Consider the following 21,741-nt stretch of genomic DNA (forward strand, 5'->3'; position numbering starts at 1 on the left):
CTTTTAATTTGTTGTTAGAGGTTAGTCTATTTTAACATTTCTGAAGTCATATAGATTTACATGATTGTTCTCATGTAACCTGTAACATAAGCATTTCTCATGTTGCTACATCTGTTAATATCAGTGGTTTGACTAATTGTATTGGCTGTGTGGATGTGGAACAGAAGATTCTTGATGTCAAGAACGGCTGAGGCACAGAAGGTGCAGTCAGTCATTTGGGACCATATGGTCTGTGGCTTTCAGGACAGGGAGCTTTGGGACTCAGGTAGATGACTCTGGAAGAGTCCTTCTCTTTTGGAACTGCAGCATCCCTTCATCTTCCTCAAGGGGAATTTAGTCCAGGAAATACCAGATCCTCACCTCTCTAATTCTCTTCTCAAATCCCAAGGCAAAACAATGGAGACTTAATGTGGTTCTGGTAATTGGGCTCTTTGTTCTTCTGGAGCTTCCAACTGCATAAGCAGTGAATAGGTGATTTTGTTCTCAGCATGGAGAAGGCAGAAACCAGCAGTAGGGATCCACAGAGAGGGCATAGTTAAAGAGGCTGGGCATTGGGGCTGATGCTGGTCATCCCAGCACTTTGGGAGGCCGAGGCGGGCAGATCGCTTGAGGCCAGAAGTTCGAGATCGGCCTGGCCAACACTGTGAAACCCCGTCTCTACTTAAAAAAAAAAAAAAAACAAAAACAAAAATTAGCTGGGTATCATGGCACATGCCTGTAATCCCAGCTACTGGGAGGCTGAGGCATGAGAATCGCTTAAACCTGGGAGGCGGGTTTGCAGTGAGCCAAGATAGCACCACTGCACTCCAGCCTGGGTAACAGATTGAGACTCTGTCTCAAAAAAAAAAAAAAAAAAAAAAAAAAAAAGATGTTAAAGGAAAAATCTGAGGTGCAATTCATGAAGTTTAGTGTTCCAGTGGCAAAATGTCACAGGCAAGTATTTATTGGGAAAATGTGGAAGCAAAATAAAGACAATCGATTGGTTTTCAATTACATAATTGTTTTTTGGGGGTAGGTATCTTCTTAGAAAGTCCCTAGTCACCTAATTATATGTTAGTAGGCTGCTTATGATTGGCTGGGGTTCTCTTATTTCTAACATAAGCATTTACCAGAAATGATCCAAGTTAAGTTTTGCTTATGCTTGTATGTAGTATGACCCCGTGAAGTTTTGCTTGTGTTTGTAGTTTAAGCAAAGTTAAAGCTACTTCTAAGGGCCAGGTGGTTTTGTTTGCTCAGGAATTTTTCCAGTCTCCATTTAAATTTTCCTTTAACAATTCCCCTCTTTTTGTCATCCACTCAGCAAGCTGAGAGTGTGACCACATAGCATAACGTTACTCTTTAGTTATTACTGTTGACATGGTCGTTGGGAGGAAGAGTCAGGTAGATGTTTTTATCATCGTCAGTAGGTGCCCTGGGGTTCAGAGTCATGTAGCCACCGTCAGCTGTTTCATAGTCATTGTTGATTTCTTCAAGATCTCTTTCTGATGGCAATCATTTGACGTCCAGGTGGCTGCAGGAAAGCATTTAAAACCCATAGGATAATTCAATACACCGGGGAGGTAAATACAATAACTATAAGGAGAATAATAGCCAAGGATTGAAAAATTCCTCTGAGCAAAGATTCTCAGGAGCCAAGACTTAACCAATCAAATAAATTAATGAATACAAATAAATATTATCTGATGAAAAACTCATGTATGTTCTTTAATGTCTTTTAAATTTTAGGAGACTATTGTTTTGCACTAAGCTCCTGCACTAGGCCCAAACAGAACAGACAAAAATTCAAAATGGAATCACCCATGATAAAGTTTCAAGTCACCAAACAGAAACTACATTCTTATCTGGCCTTTGGAAAAATCAGGAGAGAGAGATAATAACCTAATAACCTAAAAATCTAATTTCCCAAACAGGCCAGTTTCAATTGGCATCCTTACAAAAGAGTAACCTGATGTTAACCAACCAGTTATTTATTATTCTTTTTCCCTATTCCTGTCTTTTGCAACTTTAACCAGCTTTAAAATAGCCAATCCACTTTAAATTCTTTGTTTCTGCTCTCTTCAGACCTTTTTCTGTCTATGAAGCCAATCTCCTCTGCTGTAACTCATTGGAAACCTTATTCTAATTTAAGGAGGCAAGTATTGCCCAGTTCTAGAATCACCATAAAGCCAACTGAGATCTTTAAGCATTTCTTTTGACATCAGTAGGAACACAAGCTCCTCCTTGTTAAGCTGTTAAGATACCAAGAACTTTTATTTTGGGGTGCTGTTGAGGCTAACTTGCTCATTTTAGATTGTATTGCTTGAAAGGAATTCAGAGTATTCTTCTATTAAAAAAACAAAGTTAATATTTGGAGCAAATTATGATCTTAGTTTTTGAGTTTAGAGGGCAGCTAGGTGAAACAATTTCTAGAGGTGAGTTTGAGGCAAGTTTAAATGGTAGACTGAAGATAGCAGTTGCAATGTGATGTGCTTTACTGGTTTGCAATTTGAATGTCTCTGGTTATTTCATTAAACATTCTGGTAAACTCTCTGAGTGACCCAGATAGCAGCAGGCATTCAGATTGGCATTAAGGCATAAGTGCTCTGTTGCAGTGATTTTTCTGAAGCTTAAAGTCACCAGTTTCAGTTTGCAGAGCTTTGGAAAAGGGCAGTTTTAGTTTCTAGTGGAACTAAAAAACAAAAATTCAGGAGTCAATCTGGTTTATAGGGAGATAATAAAACTTCAAAGAAAATGAACAGGCCTAGAATTTGACAATGGATGCACAATAGTTTTCTACTAAAATATAATCTTTTTTATTCTGGAGAAAAATATTTTTATTTCCATTTTTACCAAAAATCAAAGTTGACTTTTTTGCAAAAATAAATCTAGTTTCATTAAATTTGACCTGATTATTTATACAGGTATAATAAAAGCAGTAATTTTAAAATATATTTTAGCCACAGCTTTGGTGATATCCAAGAGACTTTACTGACTTTGTATCAGTCAACTTTAGTTTTTAAAAACTATCTAGTAATTGAGAAATCTCAGATTAGGCCTTTAAAAGCCTCTCTCGGCTAAGAAGCCAAGCCAAGGACTTGCCCAATTATGTCCTGTCATAAGGAGAATAGATTCTTATTGAACCTATGCAACTACCCAGATTGAAAATAAAAATATTTAATAAGAGTTTCCAAATTCTGAAACAATCAGATAGAGAGAAAAAGATAAGTGGAACACTTTTTTATTTTTGTTTTAGTAGTTTGTCTTATCTGGAAATGGTGTAGATATTTAATGAATACCTGTCATTTCATTTTAACATAGTTAAAGTGGCAAACATAATATTAACAAAACCAACTACCTGTCATCTCAAGGTATTTTTCTGACAAATTGTATAGCAGACAACATGAGCTTATTTGGGTAAAACTAGGTAGAATATTCACTTTCATTAATACCAATATTCTTATTTATTAAAGATTACTCAGGTCATATGAAGTTGAAAAGCATTTTGGCAAAGTTCTTTTCTTCTGAGAAAATATGTAATTTATACAAGTGCTTATTTTTCTCTAGGCCAGTTGAGCTCCTTTAATACTGTTTCTAATAAATGCCATCTGGAGGTGGAATAATATGTACAAATAGCATACACATGTGTAGATATATGTAAACATACAGAAAGATGCAAACAGAAATTCATGGCTTTTGTTCTGAAATTTTAGCCATGTGCCAGGTATAATAATATAAAACTAATTAGTTGGATCTAGCCTCTGGTTAAAGTTAGCTGTTCAGATGGCTGACACTTTTTATTGATATTTGTGGAGAGGACTATTAAGATTTTTCATTTGCCAGTTTGTTTCTAAAAAATTCCTCCTTCTTTCTTTTTGATGATTCATTTCGCTGAAGCTTGTGTTTAAAAACATTTACACAATTCAAAGGCCCAGAGAAAGGGTACGAAGCTTCTCCAAGAAGGAGTTTTGGGGCATTTTCACCTATTATTAGGAGTCAATCTTATTGAGACTGGATTAAATTTTAAATGAGTGACTAAGGAGACATCTAGTTTATCTGGCCTATTTCCAATTAGTTTTTCTTATTTTTAGCCTTAGTGGTTGCTTTTATAACAGTTCATGTGTGCAATAACAAGAGTTAAATTTAGTTGTTGTAGATACTCCTGGCTCATTTGAGGATCTAATTTTTTAAGGAGGTTAGCATTGAGTAGGTTCAGATGGAAAAAGCAAGCAATCAAAGAGGTTAATAGGTTTAGAATACTTTCTTATTAGCACATTGTAAAGATTTACTTAGAGAGACTATTTTTTAAAATCATTCTTTTAGAAACCTTTACATACCAATCAAAATTATTTATCATTGTTTCTGAGACATTTGGGATCTCATTTTTTCCCAATGCATCCCTTAAATCAACAATTTTTTCTAGATTTAAACATCCTCACTGTGACCATTGCAACTTTAAGTCATCTCTGGTAAGGCTCAATAGGTAAGGCACACCTATTTCTCTAGAAAGTCACAGGTTCTGGGCCCATATTATCTGAACATAGAAATCACTGTGTTTCAGATGGAGGAGTCCCAGACTCTGTACATTCTGACAAAGCCATAATATCTTGCCCTTCTGAAATTTACCTACCTGAGGACTCCAACTGGACCCCCAGTTCAGTTTCTGTTGAACACCTAGTTCAATCTGTCAAATACCCAATTTGACCTCTGGATCCCAATCCAGAAATCAGACCTTGTCTGGAAACTAGTACACTATACTGGACCTAGTATAGTTCCTGTTGGAAACAGATGAACTTGTCAAATACCCAGATTAACCGCTGAATCAAATGAGAAATAAAATTACTCAAATAAACTCAGAGAGCTCAGGACACAAGTTGCAAGCCTGATATCTGAGAGGGACTTACCTAGCGACTCACAAATGCAGGAAGAAACCAGTGAACACAATGGGCTTAATGGGTACCTATGCCTGGTTACCCATTGCTCTTAGGGATCTTTGGGGGAGATTCTACTTTATATCCTACTTCTGACACCAAACTGTTAAAGAAAAATCTAAGGCACAATACAATTTTAAAGAGTTCATTTGAGTAAGAAGCAATTCATGAATTGGGTGACACCAAACAAAAAGAGGTCTAATGTTTTAATGACAGAAAGTCAGAGACAGGTATTAATTGGGAAAATGTGGAAGAAAAATAAAGAAATTTGATAGGTTTGCAGTTACATAATTGTCTTTTGGGTGAGGTACCTTACTGAAGTGTTCTTAGTCACATAATTATGTTAGTTGGCTGCTTACGATTGGCTAGGGTTAAATCTTATTTCTGTCTAACATAAATATTCACCAGAAATGATCCAAGTTAAGTATTACCTATTTTTAGTTACAATCCAACTTGAGTTTCACTTATGTTTGCAGTTTAAGCAATGATAAGGCTATTTCTAAGGCCTGGGTGGCTTTGTTTGCTCAGGAGTTTTCAGGCCCAGTCTCCATTTTAATTTTGCATTAACAAAGGCAAAAAGAGAGGAAACAGGAGAGAAGGGACAAGGCAGGAAGAAAAGGAGATGGCTGGGATTACTCACCTCAAACTGGGCAGCCTTCACAGGATCAGTGGAATTGGCTGTGGGGAAAAAGAAAAAGATTAGCCAGGGCACTGCTGTTGAAAAGGGCCTGCCCATGCTGATGCTGAGGCTGCAAAACCATAACCAGACTCAAAGCAAGGACTACTGACCCCTTGACACAGTCCTGTAAGGCCAAGGGCTAAGTAAATATGGCCTCATGTACCCACCCTTGGGGTCACCCAGCCACAGCCTTCCCCACGGGCCACACTGGTGGAGGGAAGCAGTCACTTGGGCCACACTCTTTTCAGGGAATTGCTGAGCTTTCCTAGAAGCAAACCAGACAGCTTGGGGATCTGAGATACTGGGGAAGACGTGGAGCAGGGTGTTCAGCATCAGAGTGAAGTAAAGTCCAGATTTTTGCTGACCACATCAGGAAGAGAAGGCTGAGGGCCATTTCCACATTGTCCAAATGTAGTGCATCTTTGTTGGAACTTTGAAGAATATAGTACTCCATGGCATTAAAAAGGAAGACAGAAAGAGAAAGTAACATGAGAGAGAAAAAGAGAGGCAGGGAGGGAGCTTAGGGAGGGAGAAAGGGAGGGAGGGAGGGGGGAAGGAAGAAAGGGAGGAAGGGAGAGAGGGAGGGAGGGAGGGAAGGAGGGAGGGAGGGAGGGAAGAAAGGACTTTCTCTGGTTAGTGTCCAAAACACACCTAATTGCCTCATGTTTTTGTCATAAACTGATTTTGCCAGTGTGAAAAGCAGCCCCAGTATTTGCAAAGTGGCATTTCTCAGGAAGTCGGGAGACATCTGAGACAATGCATCTAGTCTCTTCTCTCACCCCCTGAACACAGAGAGCCTTTATTGCCATGCTGTAAATTCTGCAGCAAACCACATTCTGAATTCCCATTCTAATACATTCCCCAACAATTCTAGCAACCCAGCTTTGCCTTTTGGGAAAGGATTTTTAAGAAACCATTTATGCAGCCCCAATGCCTGGCTGCAAAAATGCCTCATCAAATGCGCTTATGCCAGTGTAGACAGAACCACACAACAAGACGGATAATCCAGTTACTTGGACTTTGTTTTTTCCAGATCTGCTTTGGCCCTGGTGTGAACACAGGCCCCTATCACCACTGGGCCTGGCCAGCGGACGTGCAACCTTACTGCAAGCACAGCTGAACAAGTGATATTTTGCTCAAGCTCTTAAATCTGTTGGCTCTGCTCTGAATCATACTCCAGCCATCTGAGGTGGGGTCTTTGACAGCCTTTTTCCTGCCTGTTCCTACTGTCATGGAAACCCCCGGAGAAAGCCCTGGTTTCCTTTATGCTCTGACTTTAACTACAGTCTGGAAGTTGCCTGGCATCCTCCTGGAAGTTCCTTTACACACTCCCACCTGAATGTCAGACCTAGAAGGCCTGAGAGGTCACCTTGGCCACCCACTCATTTCCTCAGTGAGGAGACTGAACCCCATCAGGGAGACTGACTTGCTCAAGGCTCCACTGTGTGATGGGGGCAGAACCAGGCCAAAATGCAGTCAACCTTGAGTGCATGGGCATCAGAACCGAGTTTTGCCCACAGAGTAGAGCCCACTAGTGCCCCTAGTCCCCCAGAATTTTCTCAAGCCCAAACCTCCTCTTAGTGTTCCACAGACAGCTGAGCCTGGCCACTCCACCCCATCCCTCCACAGAGGCAGATTCCTCAGCAAATCGAGGGGTTTCCAGGCCTCCTCCTCCTTTCCCCTTAGACTCCTGCCTCCCACATCCGATTGGCCTCAGTCTTACAGCCCCTAACCCCATCCTCTGCCAGCTCTGCCAAAGCTCCACAGAAAGACCAAAGTATCTCTGATTTCCTGCTCTGGAAATATCATCAGATTCCTGGTACCAGAAATTCGGACACAGCCCTCTCCTCTGTATCTGGGACTGGTGTTTCTCTTCTCATCTCCAGAGAGGTCATCTTTAGGCCCAGGAGTTAGACTCAGAGCTGACCAAGCGATTTAAGCCCCGGCCATCCTCCCACCGCTGCTCCCTCCCTGGCTCCCAGCTGAACTCGCACAAGCCCCTTCTCGCTGGCGCAGTCCAGCCGGCAGCCCTGGTGAGCCATCACTGGATCCCTGAGACAACCCTGTACTCACCTGGTTTCTCAGGGAGGGTCTCTCTCATTTCCCTGCACTCAGGGTATCCTGAGAGAGCTGGGAGGGGCACACAGGAGGTTAGTAGGATTAGGCAGTGGGGCCTGAGTCCTCAGGACCAAGGACCAGGGCCAGGGTTGGATGGGACCAGCTCAGGCCTTCCCTCTGGCAGATGTTTCCTGTCCTCCCACCCCCATCTCCCCTGCTCAGGGGCCGCTCCCGCCTGGAAAAGGGCTGGTCCAGAGGCAGAATTCAGCTCACCCGTGGGGACGCCCAGGAGTGTCAGAAAGGCCACTCCATGGCATCTGTCTGAGGCTTGCTCTGCCTTTTAAAAACACCCCTGTGTCTCAGTCTCTCTCTCTCTCTCTCTGTTTCTCTGTATTTACTTACCATCAGTAACTGAGGTGTTGGCTATGAACCAATTGCAAAGTGATTTGTGAGGTGTTAGTGGGATTATTTCTTTCTTGGTGGCTTGCAGTACCCTCTCTACTCCCCCTTCGACACCCATATGAGCCCCACCCAGCTTCAATCCCTGCCTTGGCCCAGTGCCTGGAGAGTCCTCCTTCCCTAGCTAAGCGCTGCCCTCACATACCACCTCCTCCAGAATGGCAACAGCCCTGTTTGTGTGCTGTTCCTGCCTACCAGGCACTGTGTAAGAGCATCAGCCTCTTTCATCCCCATGGCAACCCTGTGAGGTAAGTCCTATTAGTGTCCCCATTTTCCACTTGAGACAGGTGAGGCACAGAGAGGTGGAGTGACTCACTTGGGTCATATAGTTGGTATGCTGTAGAACTAGATTTGAACCCAGGCAGTCTGGCCCCACTGTGTGCACTCCATCACTACACTACACTGCTCTCCCCGAGACCTTCTCCAACTCCCTCAGCCCTTGTTGGGCTATGGAGCCTCCTCTGTACTTCTATCCTAGGCTTTTCATGTCCCTATCATTGCTCTTATCCCATCTTATTATAATGACCCTGTCTTCCTCACAATGCTGAGAACTCCCCAAGGGCAGGGACTGGACTTCATCTTGGCATCACCCACCACGTCTCACGCATTGGCTGACACATAAGCTAGTTTGTTCAAGTCTTGTCAAATGAATGATCTAATAAATGAATGAATGACTATAATACAATACGGGCCTAGATCTGAATGTGTATCTAGCTCAAAGAGAGGGATTCTGGCAATGTCTGGGGTTAGGGCCTGGGCCAAGTGGAAACTGATAACAAAAGGGACCGGGAGGAGCTACAAACCTGAAATCTGCTTTTTCCTGCAATAGATCAAGGCCACTACAGCAGCAACAATGGCCGCTACAGCAATCCCAGTGACCACAGCCACAATGATCCCCATCGGTGAAGAGCTGGGCGCTAGGGAAGACAGACATCAGGAGAGGCAGTACTCTCCTTGTCCCACCTCCCCCCCCATCCAATGCTATGTCCTAGTGCTTGTCACCCGAAGCTCTTCTGTGTCTGAGTCACTCACTTCTGCAGCACTCACTACATCCCCAGCCTCATCTGCACAGGGTTTCTGTGGCTGGACTTATGCCTCCTGCCTACCGAGGTTTCTCCACCAAACTAATAAAGGCACACTGGTGAGCAGGCAGGAGCAGAAGGAAGGGCTCCCCTTAGCCCTCAGGGGCAGTGGGAAGGGTGGGCCCAAAGCCTCCCATAGCTGGAGGCATCATTACTCTATGGAGCACAGCCTTGAACAGTCCATGATGTGCCAGGCTTTCTGGAGTGAATGGCTATAACATGAGCCATGAGAAGAAACAAGGCAAACCTCAGTTCTTAGGAATGCCCAGGAGCTTAGGGAACCTCTGCACCAACGAGGGAGCTCTGCTTCGCTGCTGTCCTTAGTCTGGGGCCTGCATTTCAAAGTGGAACAACAGCCTGGCCACCTATCACCTGAGGGCTCCAAGCTCTGGCCCTTACTCCTGCTCATTGGTCAATAGTTAGCCAGGCCTCCACACCACTCCTCTTTGCTCCAGTGCCCAATTTTGCGCTGTGGCCTTTCTCAGACCTCCATGTAGGCCCATATGACCTCAGCCCTTGTCCATCCCCTCTTCTCCCCTCCCTACATCTTGGCAGACTCCGCATACCTTGGACAGTGATGGTCACAGGCTTGGATGAGTACAGCGTGTAGCCTATGTTTCCTGTGCAGTGGTAATCACCACTGTGACTGTGGTTTGCTTGTGGGATGGAGAAGTTGGGATCTCGACGGGAAAATTTCTTGGATTTTCCATTCTGGAAGAATGTGACCTTGACCAGAGGCTTGTCCTTCCAGCTGTGGCACCTCAGCACGATGGTTTCTCCCTCCTGGAACTCCAGGTGAGGGGTCTGGAGCACCAGCCACTCTGAAAGACACAAAAAACCACAGAGGACCCGGGAGGTCTTGGCTCAGCTCTGAGACCCAGATATTCCTTACTGGTGGGACACGATGTGCAGAGGGAACAGCTTAGGTTTGAAATCAGACAGTCCTGGACTCTAATGCTGGCTCTGTCATTTATGAACTCTTGGGCAAATAATTTAAGTCTTCTGAGCCTCAGTTTCCTCATTCGTGAAAATGGGCATGATAATGTCATGTATCTACAATAGCCCCTAGCACATAGTAGGTGTTCAGGATACACTCATCTCCTCCTTCTCCCAGGAAGGCAGCTGCAGCCTTTTCCTGCCCGACAGGCCTCTGCAGGAAGAACACAAGAGACCCTAAGATGCCATCTCTTCCATGTCGAGGAGGGAAGGAGGAATCCAGTGTGGCCAAGGAGTCTGTATATGATAAGGACATATGCCTTTGTGGACAGTAGAAAAGTCATGAATGTGCAACAAATGTTACCTGATGAATGCTACTTGATAAATTTACTTTGGGAATGTTAATAAATGTGGAGCTTCTTTCCAGCAGGGTCTAAAGGCAGCAGTGTCACCAGTGGGTCATTCGTTTGCTGTGTACTTTTGAGGAAAATTTGCTCTTCAGGTGAAGGGAGGGGACTAAGTGAAAAGCCACAAGGACAATGTTCATCACAGTCTCATTGTAACTTTGCTTTACAGAGAGCCACCTTTCAATGGGAGCTTTGTAAGATCATCAACCTCTCCATCAAAATATTTATTAAGCTCTGCCCAGTTTCAGATGCTGGAAATACAAAGATGGGTAAGACACGACTTTCATCTCAGGTTTCCCACAGGCTGGTGGAAGAGAGAGACAGAGAAGAGCGCCTAGCACAGTGAGAACATGGAGCTGGGGCATGGAGGGCGGGATGGGGGCAGGGAAACACTGATTCTCACCAGAGGCCTCTGAGGGAGGCGTTAGTGCCCCACGGAGCAGGTGAAGAAATGGAAACTCAAGGGTTAAATGAATTCATCATGTTGTATAGTGCGTCATTTCCAGGGCTAGGATTCAGTTGTGGTCTGTGCTTTTCAATTCTGCCATTAAAATGGAAATGGGTTTTATGCAGTAGGGATTTCCTTCTGCTTCTCTCACACTTGGCTGCCTGTTTTTGGCCTTGTAACCTTCTTCTGTTCAATCAGGACTGAGGCAAAGCAACCACTGATATGTGCTGAGGCAACTCACAGAGATACTTCCCAGTAAGCAGGCCACCCCCCTTTCCTACAAACCTCTGCCTGAAAGCAGATTTCATCCGTCCTGGCCCTCCCAGGTCCACCCTGGGGCCTTCCTCCACTGACCAGAAAGCACAGTCAGATGCACAGGGTCGCTGAGGCTGGTCTGGCCAGTCTGGCACGTGTACTCCCCGCTGTCGTTGTTGGCCTTGAACCTGTAGCTGGGCTGCGTGTGGGTGGGGATGAGATTCCCATTGTGGAACCACTGAATGGAGTCGCTCTCAGGGCTGTGAGTCCCCCGGCATGTCAGAGTCACAGAGTCCTCCTGGAGCACGTTGATCCACTGGGGCTCGAGTTTCAGCACAGCCTTTGGGGGAGCTGCTGAGGGGCAGAGAGAGGAGGTAGCGTGAGGAAGAGGAAGCCCAAGAGCCTGAGAGGCCCTGAATCTCAGACAAAAAAGCACCTGTAGGCCTACTGGGGGCACCAAAAGCTGAGCCAGGCCCAGAATGGTTCTGCAACTGAAGGAAGTTGCTTTTGCTCATACATCCCACCACAAGGGCCCCAGGGAGCCCAGGACTCAGACAGGGCAACAGGGAAGAAGGAGCGAGCAGGCAAGAGAAACACCCTCGTAATACATATACTTTACCAGAGATATCTTCAACAGTTCCTTCTCTCTCTCCCCACCAACCTCTCCCCACCACCACAGACACACAGACACCCCATACATACATACTCTTTTGAGACTAACTTTTCTCCCCAATAAACAAAGGCATTTGGACACTAGTGGATAAATTTCCCCTGGGGCTGGCTGAAGATAAGTGGGGGCTCTGGTGGAGATGGCAGGCATGGGAGTTGGATATCAAGTTTCCATTCTGACCTAATGTCATTCTGTATACTTTAAAAACGAGGTCAAGATGGCCCATCCTCACACCCAAGCATAGACAAGCCTCTCTGGCCTCAGAAGGATAAAGAGAGAGGGAGAAAAGCCGGAGGGCCAGTCCTGGAGCGGTGGAGGCTGAGTGGCACAAACACAGAAGTGCCCGGCAAAGTGTAGCCAGAGGTATGCAGAGACCACTCTGTCAGGGAACAGGCCTTGGAGCTCTCAGAAACATGCACAGTCAAGGATTTAGCAACACAGGGGGACAACATATGCAGGCCATGTGATTTTGCATGTGCCTGAATTTTATTTGGAGAAAGGAAGCCCTTGGTTTTATTTGGACAGCGGAAGGCAGTTGAGAGAGAGATCAGAGTTCTCATTTTCTGTGACAGCTCCCCCATTTGAACACCGTGGCTGCCTACCACTTGCCTCCATGGAAGGAGGAAAAGGAAGGAGGAGAGTGGAAGAGGGAGCAGGGGATCTTTCGGGAGCAATTACCCTTTCCTGGCCCTGACTTGGTACTGGGCTCAGTTGCTGGTGCATTTAGAGCACCTCCAGACAGGGCACTGGGAGGAGAGGAAAAGGGGACCCGAGGGAAGGAAAGGCTGTGGGTGGAGTACTTACCAGGTGTCCCAGCAACAGGAGCTGTAAGACAGAAAGCAAAGATCAGCCCACAGTGGAGTGTCTGAACTGACACCTGCCCACTTTGGCCCAGAGACTGCCCAGGCCCAGAGCGCCCTTCACCTTCAGCACAGCCCTCATGGCCATATCCCCTGGGACTGCCTGGATGAGCTGCACTTTTAAAACGACTGAGAACTCCCAGTAACATACAAAAATGAAATGAAATTATATAACACCCTCTTCCACCTGTTTTGTGGCATTTTCCTTTGGCTGACCCCTCTTGACTGATTAAAATAAATATGCCTCTGGAAAGAGGTCTCTGTTGGGCTTTACATATGATTTATACATCAGTATAAATAATTTTGCCAGAGTTTATCCTGAGAGCAAGATTCGCTCTTTTGTTGGGAGGGGGTAGAAATTGCACAGGTAATCCATGATCACTACAGAAAAATAGAAAATACGCAGGAGCAAAATATTATCACCTTGGCATACATCCTGTTGGATTTTTTTCTGTGATCACACACACACACACGCTGTTCACATACAGACATACATAAGTGTAATGAGGATATACTCTAAAAACTGTTCTTTAACCTGATTTTTCACTGAGCAATGCAAGTTCTAGAAGATGAATCTGTTTCTATGTTGTCATTTTATTTTATTTTATTTTATTTCATTTTGTGGGGGGACAGGGTCTCACTCTGTCACCCAGGCTGGAGTGCAATAACGCGATCTTGGCTCACTGCAACCTCCGCCTCCCAGCTTCAAGTGATTCACCTGCCTCAGCCTCCCAAGAGCTGGGATTACAGGCCCACGCCACCACACCCAGCTAAGTTTTGTATTTTTAGTAGACAAGGGGTTTCACCATGTTGGCCAGGCTGGTCTGGAACTCCTGACCTCAAGTGATCTACCCACCTCAGCCTCCCAAAATTCTGGGATTACAGGTGCGAGCCACCGTTTCCCGCCCATGTTGTCATTTTAAATGGCTACACTATATCCTACTATTTGGCTGTCCTGTGATTTATTTAACAACTCTTTTGCTTGGCATTTAGGTCTTCCAGGTTTTTGCTATTAGAAATATCTGATAAAAGGAGGAAGAGACTGCAAAAGGGCACTAGATCTGTGACTTCATGCAGGGGTAGGGGGATGCCACTGGGTTAAGAAAAGAGCTTCCGTAGCGGAGGCAAAGTGTGGGCTAGGGTGGATAAAGATTTGTGGGTGCTGTTATTGGGTAAAGAAGCAAAGCTGGGTCCTTAGGTGAAGCAGAGCTGTGTGTGTGTGTGTGTGTGTGTGTGTGTGTGTGTGTGTGTGTGTCCATCTGTCCATGGGTGAGGGTTTTCTCTTGCATCTGGGCTGAGAGAAAGTTAAGAAGCTTCCAAGTGCATGTATATTTTCAGGGACAAAAGTACGGAAGGAAATGGAATCAGAACCAAGAGGTAAAAAGGGGGCAATGTGGAGAAAGTGTTGGCTTCAAAGTTTACAGAACTGGATTCTGGTCCCGATGCTCCAATATCTCAAAATATACACTTGGACCAATCACTTCCTTCCTTTGCATCCAAAATTAATCAACAAACCTGCATTGGCTTCCTACTGCCCTGCAATGCATGCTGAGTTCACCTAAGGGAAAAGAATGTTAAGTCCCTACTTCCACTGAAGACAAGAATCTAATGGTGGAGATAAGCACATGTATAATCTGATGTAAAAGAGATGACATTAGAGGAATTTGGATAAAATGCTATGGAGGTTCAGAGAAAGAAAAGATCCCAGGGCTCTGTGTTTGGGAGGGTTTGGGGTTCATAAGGAGGGGAATCCCACGGAGAAGATGGGACCTTTCAGGTTCATCAAGGACCTTCCAGGACTGATAGGATTTTGGCTGAGAGGGAAGAGGTATTCCACGGGAAGGAGCAGCAAGTACTTGGCAACATTCCCAGCAAGTTGCAGTCCAACTTCTACTTGATTTCTGGTCTCTCCTCAAGCACTTCCAATAATGAGGGACAAAGCAGGAAAGCAAGGTAGAAGTCATACTCTGGAGGGCTCCTAGTACCAGGTGGTGTGGCAGTGGGGGAAAGCACATACTGAGTTTAAATGCTGACTCTGCTACTGCTAAGTGACCTTTCACAAATTACTTAACTTTTCTCTGCTTCAGTTTCCTTGCTTGTAAATGAAGATAATGACAGCAGTATCTACCTCATAGGGTTGTTGTTAGGATTAAATGAGATAATCCAGAGAAGGCGTTTAGTGTGCTACATGACACATGGTGAATTTCAAATAAATTTAAGTTATTTTTTTATAAGTTCGCTCCTTGGTTCAGTATACAGTGGGAAGTCACTTCGAATTTTCAAATTGGGGCTGAAAGTGCAGTGTCAAATAGACTGGAACAGGGCAAATGCCAAAGAGCTTAATTAAGAAAGAAACTAATTGTGATGGAAGAATGAGGTCAGAGAAAAAGAAAAAGAAAAAAAAAAAGAGATGACTGTAGTGATCCAGAATATGTGGATAACCCATCAAACAACTGGCCTCTTCATTCCTTGAACTGCTCATCATCAGTCAACTTTCTTTCTTTGGAGATGAACTTTCTCTGCTCAAGTACAGCCACCAGAATAATCTTTGACCTTATCAAGAACCCCAAAGCATCCATCTTACCAATGGCTGTCCTTGAGCACATGTTTGCCTTTACCTCCCACCCTCCCCCATCTAGCTTGAATTCAATGAGGCATCATTATAATTACCTCCTTTCAAATCCCCTTAACTTTGTTGCCTTTCTCTATCTCTACCAAATGCACCTGTATTCCCCATGCCTTTACTTGCTCAGCTGCGTGTTATTGAAATTACCACACAAGAAGGCAAACTGTTGACGCAGTAAATGTGCGATCACCGCATTCAAAAGGACACTGAACTGCCATTGTGGCACTTTTTTCCAAGAAATTTGCTCTGCTACTCTGAGTAGTGACACTCATCTTTTCCTCATTCCCCAAGCTTTCTCGTCCCACCCTCTGCCTCCAGTCCTCTCTCATTTTTAGCTGATGCCTTTCCTCATATTTCACAGAGAAAACAAAAGAGGTTACACAGAAGATCTCACATCGTCCCCTTACTAAATCTACCAGTCTTTTCTGCATCTCTACCTGACTTCTCCTTCCTTGCATTTCACTGGAGAAAGCATCTCTCCTCCTGTCTATGGTCAGTCTCAAAGCGAGTAATCTGGATCCCATTCCCTTTAATCCTCTCAAAGATTTCCCTTTCTGTTATTCACTTTCTCTTCTGCATCACCAGTTTCTCTCTTAGCTGGATCTTCCCATCAATGGTAAATTTATTTCAGTATCTTCCATTAAAAACAAAAAACAAAAAAATAACTTTTCCTTGACACCACATATAATTCCAGCTACTGCCCCAATTCTCTTGGTTTTTGTTGTTGTTGTTGTTTGCTTCACCCAGGCTGGAGTGCAGTGGCACCATCTCAGTGCACTACAACCTCCGCCTCCCAGATTCAAGCAATTCTCCTGCCTCAGCTTCCCAAGCAGCTGGGATTACAGGCATGCACCACCACGCCCGGCTAACTTTTGTATTACCACCACGTCCGGCTAATTTTTGTATTTTTAGTAGAGATGGTGTTTCACCATGTTGGCCAAGCTGGTCTTGAACTCCTGACCTTAAGTGATCCACCCACCTCGGCCTCTCCAAGTGTTGGGATTACAGGCATGAGCCACCGTGCCTGGCCTGTCTCACCCCTTTCAAAACTAAATTTCTCCATTGTTTTTCTTACATAGGCTGTCCTCATTTCTTCTCCTCTCATTCACTAATTCTCTGCAATTTGGACTCGGCCCTCAGCAGTCCACTAAAACTTTTCTTGTCAAAATCACCAATGGCTTCATGTTGTCATATCAAGTGGACACATTCTGTTTCTCTCCGTTTTCCCCATGTCAATATGTATCTTCGTTATCCACCCAGCTACATAGGCCAGAAACCTGCAAGCCATCTTTTAACCTCTCTGTCTCCCAAAATCCAGCCCCTTCCACATCAGGAAGTCTGGTTGATACTGCTTCCAACTTAGATCTTGAACCCACTAACTTCTCTTCACCCCCTTTATAGACACTACTCAGTTTAGTTCACCATCAGCTTTTTCCCATATCTTAATTTGTCCCCTCACTTCTTATGGTCACCCTACAATCCATTTTCCATAAAGAAGCTAGTTCCTTAAAAAAAAAACAAACAAAATCAGATGATATCCCTCCCCCGCTTACAAGCCTTCAGTTGCCTTTCTTTGGTCTTAAAAGAAAATGGAAATGGCCTGCAAGCCCTATCAAATTGGGTCCGTGCTTACTTCTCCAGCCTCAGCTCAGATCCCTCATCACCTACTCATTGAGCTTCATTAACACTGGCCTTCCTGGCATTCTTCAAATTTGGGGATCTTCTGTATGCCAATCCCTCTACCCTGAAATGCGTCCTTGATCACCAAATGGCTGAAAGTCTCAGCTTAAATGTCACCCCCTCAGAAAACTCTTTACATAACATCCTGGTTAAAGTAGGCTGCTCTCTTCTGTTCCCCACAACTAATCTTATCACAATACCCTGTTTACATCTTCATAGCCCTTTTCCATTTGTACTTATGCCTTCTTGTTTGTTTACTTACCGTTTATATCCCTCAGTAAAATATAAATTCAAAGAGAGCAGTAGCCATATTAATTTGATGTGCCATTGCTCTGGAAATCATTCACTGGTTGAATCTAGGTGGGAGATAAGAGAGCCCAAAGTTGTACTGACAATAGGAGGTGAAGAAGAGGAAACAGATGCAGAAGAAATTTAAGTGGCAGAGAGAAGTTGGCATTTAATAGACTGGGGGGGTGATTTAAGTTGGATAACTAGGAAAAGGGTGGCTGCGCTTACACAAATACAAATGTTAGGAGGAAGAGAACATTTGTAAGGAGGAGATGATAAGTTGGATTTTGAATATACTTTGTTTTTGAGCTGGAGAATCGTTTTAGAGGTGTCCAACCAGCAGTGGAAATATAAAATTATACTTGACAGAAGCAAGCAAGAGAAATAGGTTTAGGAGTTATTGACATAGAAGTGGTAGCTAAAAACCTGAGTATGTAGGATTGGCAAGGGGGACGGTGTAGTGGGGGAGAGAATAAAAAAGAAGAAGAGGAAGAGGGAGAGAAAAAAAGGAAAAGATGAGGAAAGGAGAGAGAAGTCACCAATTATGTATCCATTCCACAGTTAATAAATAGTAGTAAATACCAAATATGCTCCCACCCGGTGTACTTATTGCTTCACAATAAGTTCATTGACCCCGTACTTCCGGTCAGGAAGGCTGTCAGTCATGTTCACTGATAAGTCTCCAAGTCCTAGAACAGTGCCTGCACATAGAATTTGGAGAGTCAGCAGGAGCAAAGGTGATAAAAACAGAAAGTGCAGTGTACATACTGCCTGGCTGTAGAAGAAGATTCATGTGGGGTGCAATGGGGAACACAGTTTGCAGGGCAGAATTAGAGTTTTTGCAGTGGGCAATGGAGCAGCACGGAAGGCATTTATTAAATGCACTGACACAGCCATAGCTGGACCTGAAGATGCCGTGGCCTTGGTGGGCAGCATGGATGCAGGGGAGGGGAGACAGGATCAATCAAGACCCCATCAGTGGGTGCTATAAAAATTGACTTATCAAGTGATGAAGACCTAAATGTGGCAGCCCCAATAAGAATGGAAAAAATGGGGTAAATCTTTGATGACTTAGTAAAAGGCAAATGGGAGAAAATACCGAAGATCTTTCCCAGGAGTCTTGCCCAGGTGGTAGAGAAGCACATCACCTCTCTAGGCCTGAACTTCCCCACATGACAAATGAGGTAGTTCACTTTACTTTCTCTTCTACTTTAATCCATTCCATCCTATTCATGGGGGAATACTCTGTCTTCCTTACCTCTTTCTCCTGTAGCCCAGTATCATCCTGCATTGACAGCCAAGAGCCGAGGGCCCCCAGAGCTGATCACGTTTCACTAGTAATCACATCACACAGCTTGGCTGAGTGGCAATATGCTTTCCTCTAGAATGTGAGGGTGGAAGCCCCAGGAACTGAGCTTGGAGAGATAGTCCTGGCAGTAAGTCTCCCCTACTTGGCCTCCCCTAGGCTTTTCAAACCACTCAGCATAATCAGTCGCCGTCCCCTGTCCAACAGCTGACAACATGGTTAGAAAAGAGCCCTCCATTTTGGCCTAAGACCCTGGCTTTCTTGCTGATCAGATGCAGTACTTCCCCATCATGGTCTGTGTGGTAAAAAGCAGCATGCATGATTTCTCTGGTCCCACAACAGATGACTCCAGACTTACCCAGGTTTTTGTATTCTCAGAGCCCCTGTTCCCTGGATAACTCAGATCTCCCTATGCTTCTGCCTAGGGGAATATTCTTACACATGAAGACAATAGGCTTCTGCTACACGAAGTGGTTTCAGGGGCACAGAGAATGGCCACTGCCACCTCCTCCCAAAAATGCATCTTACAACTTCCTCCCTACCCCTTACCCAAGGCAGCACTGGCCCTCCTGCCTAAGATTTGGTCTTTTGTGAAACATAAATTTCAAAGAAGGCAAACACTCTGGCCATTCATTTATCATTCAAGTATAGGTTACTAGACTTTTCTCAGAGCGGGTTCTGATGTGGGAAGCAACAGAACATCAAGAGTCTGGGTGTTCAGTAAGATTGGGTGAAAGACACTGAAAAAACCCTGAACTCTGCCACATTGGATGACTTTCCAAAGCCAGCAGAGTCATCAGGGTTTCATCTTCACCAGCCTGCCTTCCCTCCCCTGGGTGGCCTGACGGGCTTCCCATGCCACCCCTCATCCTTGCCCAGGGTTATCCTCAACTGAGGTTCCCGTTCCTCTCTCCCTCCTGGGGGCCCTGACTCACCCAGGAATAGCACAGCTGTCCACAGAAGCATATGGCCCCAAGGCTGGGGGGACTTGCAGTCAGCCCAGTCACTCTCAGTGGCAAGGACAGGTAAGAATGACAGGATTCCCATCACTCCCTGGAGTGAGCTGGCGCCCAGAGCACAGCAGTCACAGCCTTCTCTCAAAGCTTGGCGGATTCTACCTTGGAGGGCAAACAAATTCTGGAGTCTGAAAGGGGAAGTGAAAAAGAAATGTTCTGTTTTATCACAGGCTCCTCCCTTTCCACCCTCTTTCCTCTCAGTCTTTCCCTCCTAGAAGATTCAGAGCTTCCCAGAATAAATCTGGTGTAGCCCATGTTCAAATTCACAGAAATTTTAGAAACTAGGGAAACAACTCCCTTCTTCTTCCTCTGAGGCCACAGCTGGCCTGGGCCTCTGGGAGAAAGAGGGAAATGGTCACCAAAACTCAGCTCAGAACCTCCTGTTTCAGTCTCTATCCTCCTGAGAAAGGGTGATGGAGGACAGCGTGCACCAGCAATCTTCTAGTACTTCTACTTCCATTTGGAGACCCAGGCCCTGGAATCTGGACGCTTCTTGAAATTGAGCATGGGGACTCCAGGCCACCTACCATCATTTAATTTTCTCTATTGTCATAATCCCAGACTCACTGCTGAGTTGTGGAACAAGGACAAGGAGGTATGTCAGGATGGCAATAGAATGACCACACTCATCCTCATTATTCCCCTGCCCTCATTCATTCTTTTTCTTATTCATTCTTCTATTTAATGAATATCCCAATAAGTATCTATTGAGCACCAATCTGTGCCCTGGTTTTGTATCTTGGTCATTTTTGCCACCCTCATTTCCATCCCTGTTCTCACTGCAATGGCATGGTGGAAGAGCATGGGCTTTGGAGCTGTGTTAGGTTTCGGGTTGAATGCCAGGTGGCTTCTCAGAGTGTCAGGTTCCAATCTGTAAACGTGAAGATTATTGTGCCTACCATTTAAGCACGGTTTCTCAGCCTCAGCACTATGGACATTTTGGGCCAAATTATTCTTGTGAGAACCTTCCCCGAGCATTGTAGGGTGTTCCGCAGCACTCCTGGGCTCTACCTGTTAGATGCCAGTGGCACTCCCAGTTGTGAAAACAAATATGCCCCCAGATATTAGCAAGTGTTCCCCAGGGGACGAATTGCCCCTGGCTGAGAACCACAGTACTACAGGTTTTTGGAAAGTAAAAGAGAATATGAGGGTTAGCAAAGTGCTTGGTACATCGTGGGTGTCCAGTGAATGCTAGTTCTCTTTTCTTGCGTTCTGTCATCCTCCTCATTACCATTTGTTCACCCTCAACATCTCCAAAACACGAGAATCTCTCCTGGGGCCCCTTTCTGGGGACTCTTTCCCAAATGCCTTCTCAGGAAGCAGGCTGTAATACTTTAATACTTAAGGAAATGACACTGTCAAACCTTGTTATCACACTCTGTGGTCTTCAGAAACCTTCAACAGCCCCACCCACTCTGACGCATGCTTTTACTACTGCCCCCGTTCTACCCCCAGATCCATCTCCAGCTCTTATCTAATTTTTAGGTTAAAAATTAGTTTTTTTTTTAACTGGCAATGTGATAACAATGAGCTGGCATCAATACTTTATAAATATCATTAGAAACAAAGGCATACAATATATAGGTAACACACTAAGAAACCAAAATTAATATTTACTATGTAAGCATGTGAATTCTTACTGTAAAACCAAGGGTATCTGAGACAGGTGGCAATTAATTTAGAAGTTTATTTTGCCAAGGTTAAGGACATGCCTGGAAGAAAAAAACACAGAATCACAGAAACAGTATGTGGTCTGTGACTTTCTCCAAAGATGAATTTGAGGGTTTCAATATTTAGAGGAAAAGCAGGCTGGGGGGGAAAGAGGAAGAGTATGGTAATCCACATGTTGTAAGGGAAAAGTAGCAGGTAGGGGAATAGTCGATTATGTATTGTCTTGCTCTCGGTAAATTGGCACTTCATGTAAGATAAGGTAGAAACGAGTAACCTGTGGAGATTTTCCTTTCTTTCTTTCTCCTTTCTTTCTTTCTTGCCAGAGTCTCTCTTTCCCTTTCCTCTCCTCTCCTCTCCCCTCCCCTCCCTTCCCTTCCCCTCCCCTCCCCTCCC

At 44.7% G+C, this 21,741-nt stretch overlaps 1 protein-coding gene across 1 annotated transcript; it reads right to left on the bottom strand.

The window, feature by feature from the left end:
• Window positions 1-844: 844 nt before the first annotated feature.
• Window positions 845-19,815, bottom strand: LOC107973075 (low affinity immunoglobulin gamma Fc region receptor II-c). The gene is given in 9 exon segments (XM_063796114.1): window positions 845-1,474; window positions 1,476-1,510; window positions 5,548-5,585; window positions 7,660-7,716; window positions 8,907-9,020; window positions 9,752-10,006; window positions 11,331-11,585; window positions 12,706-12,726; window positions 19,597-19,815. Coding segments are annotated over 9 exon segments (1,023 nt in total). The 5' UTR covers window positions 19,709-19,815; the 3' UTR covers window positions 845-1,338.
• Window positions 19,816-21,741: the final 1,926 nt, after the last annotated feature.

Source organism: Pan troglodytes, chromosome 1, assembly GCF_028858775.2.
Source record: "Pan troglodytes isolate AG18354 chromosome 1, NHGRI_mPanTro3-v2.0_pri, whole genome shotgun sequence".
In the NCBI taxonomy this organism is placed as follows: domain Eukaryota; kingdom Metazoa; phylum Chordata; class Mammalia; order Primates; family Hominidae; genus Pan; species Pan troglodytes.